This window comes from Clupea harengus, chromosome 10 (genome assembly GCF_900700415.2).
Source record: "Clupea harengus chromosome 10, Ch_v2.0.2, whole genome shotgun sequence".
Classification (NCBI taxonomy): domain Eukaryota; kingdom Metazoa; phylum Chordata; class Actinopteri; order Clupeiformes; family Clupeidae; genus Clupea; species Clupea harengus.
In genome coordinates this window covers 21,058,029-21,060,528 of record NC_045161.1, presented here as the reverse complement: position 1 = coordinate 21,060,528, position 2,500 = coordinate 21,058,029, and the positions used below count along the sequence as shown (strand labels likewise).

The following is a 2,500-nucleotide window of genomic DNA, read 5'->3' as shown; positions in this document are numbered from 1 at the left end:
GTGTGTGAAACAGCAAAAGCAGCTGCTGCACACAACACCAGCAGCACACGCCGTCACACACACCACACACACACACACACACACACACACACACACACACACACACACACACAGAATGAGCTGTGACAAGGATCATGTCACTAACGCTTTCAATATTACTCTGCAACATCTGCGAAGTAGCATCAAGACTGCATCCATCCCCGGCGAGATCGGAGCTTCAACCCTTTTACTTTCCTTATTTGCCTTCTCTGGATCCACACCTGGTGAGGCAGGCAGGCAGGCAGGCAGGCTGGCTTTGGTGAGTTCAACACTATTTCAGCAGCCTACTGAGAGGACGTCTCACAAACTTCTGGTAATAAAAACTCAAAAAGTTAGCACATCCATTTCGCTGACAGCAGAGAGATCAAACAGCTTGGGGTCCCTGGTAATGCGATTCTAATGATCGTCATTATTAGAGTAATACTCCATCTGCACCGTGGCACAGTGGCACCCGTATTAGGTTTAGTTATGGGCTAATTACCAGGGCATTCCAGGGCTTTTGGAAGGCAGTGCTTCTGGGTGACAACATTAATTCTGCTACATTGCGTATTTGTCTGTGTTACGGTGCTTACGTAAAAACGCATTACTCCAAGAATTGACACAGAATTGGCAAAGGCATTGGAATGAGCCATTGCTATCATGTTCGTGAGAGTGTCTTCTCTGTCCATTACACCGCCACGCCTGGTTCTACATGGCATCACTACGGATCGCCTGCCTCCAGTGTTGTCTCAATACTATTAAAAAGTAAGGACGCAGACACACACACACACACACACACACACACACACACACACACACACACACACACACACACACACACACACACACACACACACACACACACACACACTTTTCCAGATAGATTAAGGGAAGTATCATAGGCTATGTGACTAAGTGTCAAACTTAGGGTGGAGAGTGAGAGAGTAGGAGCCTGCTGGACCACAGGCCTGTGAGGTAAGGGTCCTCATGTCGGGGCAAACCTGCCCTGCCCTGCCCTGGGCCAACCCTAACCCTGCCCTGCCCTGCCCTCCCCTGGCCCAACCCAAACCGACCCTGCCCTGCTCACCTTGGTGTTGTTGGTGTCGAAGAGGCCGGTGGAGAGGCCGATGAGGAGCGTGTCCTGGTGCTTGGAGCGCATGGGGGAGATGGAGCGCGAGCGCGAGGCCAGCGAGGACGACGAGTCCTCCATGGACGACTGCGCCGACATCAGGGCCAAGGCCACGGTGCGCCGGTGAGCGGGGCTACACAGCCTCAGGAAGAGGGGCTCATCGCACGGGGGCACGCCTACAGCAGAGGGAGGGAGAGAGAGAGAGAGAGAGAGAGAGAGAGAGAGAGAGAGAGAGAGAGAGAGGGGGAGAGGTGGAGAGAGGGAGAGAGAGAGAGAGAGAGAAGTGACAGGGTGAGGGGAAAAAAAGTGAGAGATGAGAAAAAGACAAAGAGAGTGTGTGAGTGAACGAATGAGAGAGGAAGAGACAGATGAAAATGAATTAAGAAAAAGCAAGGGAAAGGCAGAGAAGAGGAGAGTGTAAGAATCATCTGTAATTACCAGATCCAAATTAAGAATAGGGTGTGTGTGTGTGTGTGTGTGTGTGTCTGGTCCTTCTCTACCGCCTTGAGTAATCCATCTCTGTCTGCTACCCACCTGAAGGCTCTGCTGGCTTCTCCTCGCTCTCTGCCGGTTCCCTCTTCTCTGTGTGTGGTGCAGTTTTGCCCCCTGGTGGCCTAATAGAGAACAACTCAAATTCATTAACGTTCAAAACAATGCACTTGCAAGACTAAAACGCTACACTGCACTGTAGGGGTGCACTGATACCAATACCAGCATCAGGCATTGGGTCCATACTGCTCATATACTCATACTCGTACTCTCCGATACCATGCCACCACTTCATGGCAACATTATGTTAAACTCAAGTCAGTGGTCAGGAGGCATATAAGATTTTCCTACTGGAAGCAGCTGGAAGCAGGATTTTATGATGGTCTGCCATTTTTTGCTGCTCTATCAGACTTCTTTACCGGAACCTGAGCTGGGTAGGAGACAAACACCGGCATAGGAAAATTATTAAGTACTCGGATCGGTACTCGGACTTAAAAAGGGTGGCATCGGTGCATCCCTAGAGCAATGTCCGTTTGCTTTCCTGAAACCCTTGATCAATCACCATGAAAAATGACATGCTTTAAGAAAGGTACATGACAAGCGGCGAGCACACAGCAGTTTAAGGAAAACCTCTATTTCAAAGTTCTGAGCCTACACTTTGGATCTCAGTAGCCAACTACCATCCTCCAAGCCGTCACGAGACTCAAAGCTCTGCACCTTTGCTCAAGTTACTCAACTCTGGGTTAAGCTCCAAATATCCTGTGCAGAAATCTCCTGATCTCGCTAAACTATGCTTACCGTGAGAGAGCTAAGAACATGACGAATGGAGACAGTCTCTGCAAACCTGCTGTGTCATCACAGCAC

General features: G+C 49.8%; 1 protein-coding gene across 6 annotated transcripts in view; it reads right to left on the bottom strand.

The window, feature by feature from the left end:
* The window catches only part of nek1 (NIMA-related kinase 1), a 32,923-nt gene that overhangs the window by 7,162 nt on the left and 23,261 nt on the right, over positions 1-2,500 (bottom strand). For all 6 annotated transcript variants that reach the window (XM_031574354.2, XM_031574358.2, XM_031574357.2 and 3 more), the window contains 2 exons: positions 1,682-1,761; positions 1,106-1,323 (listed from right to left, as the gene is read on the bottom strand). In XM_031574354.2, the coding sequence (XP_031430214.1) occupies positions 1,106-1,323; positions 1,682-1,761 (298 nt within the window). The remainder of the gene's footprint in view (positions 1-1,105; positions 1,324-1,681; positions 1,762-2,500) is intronic.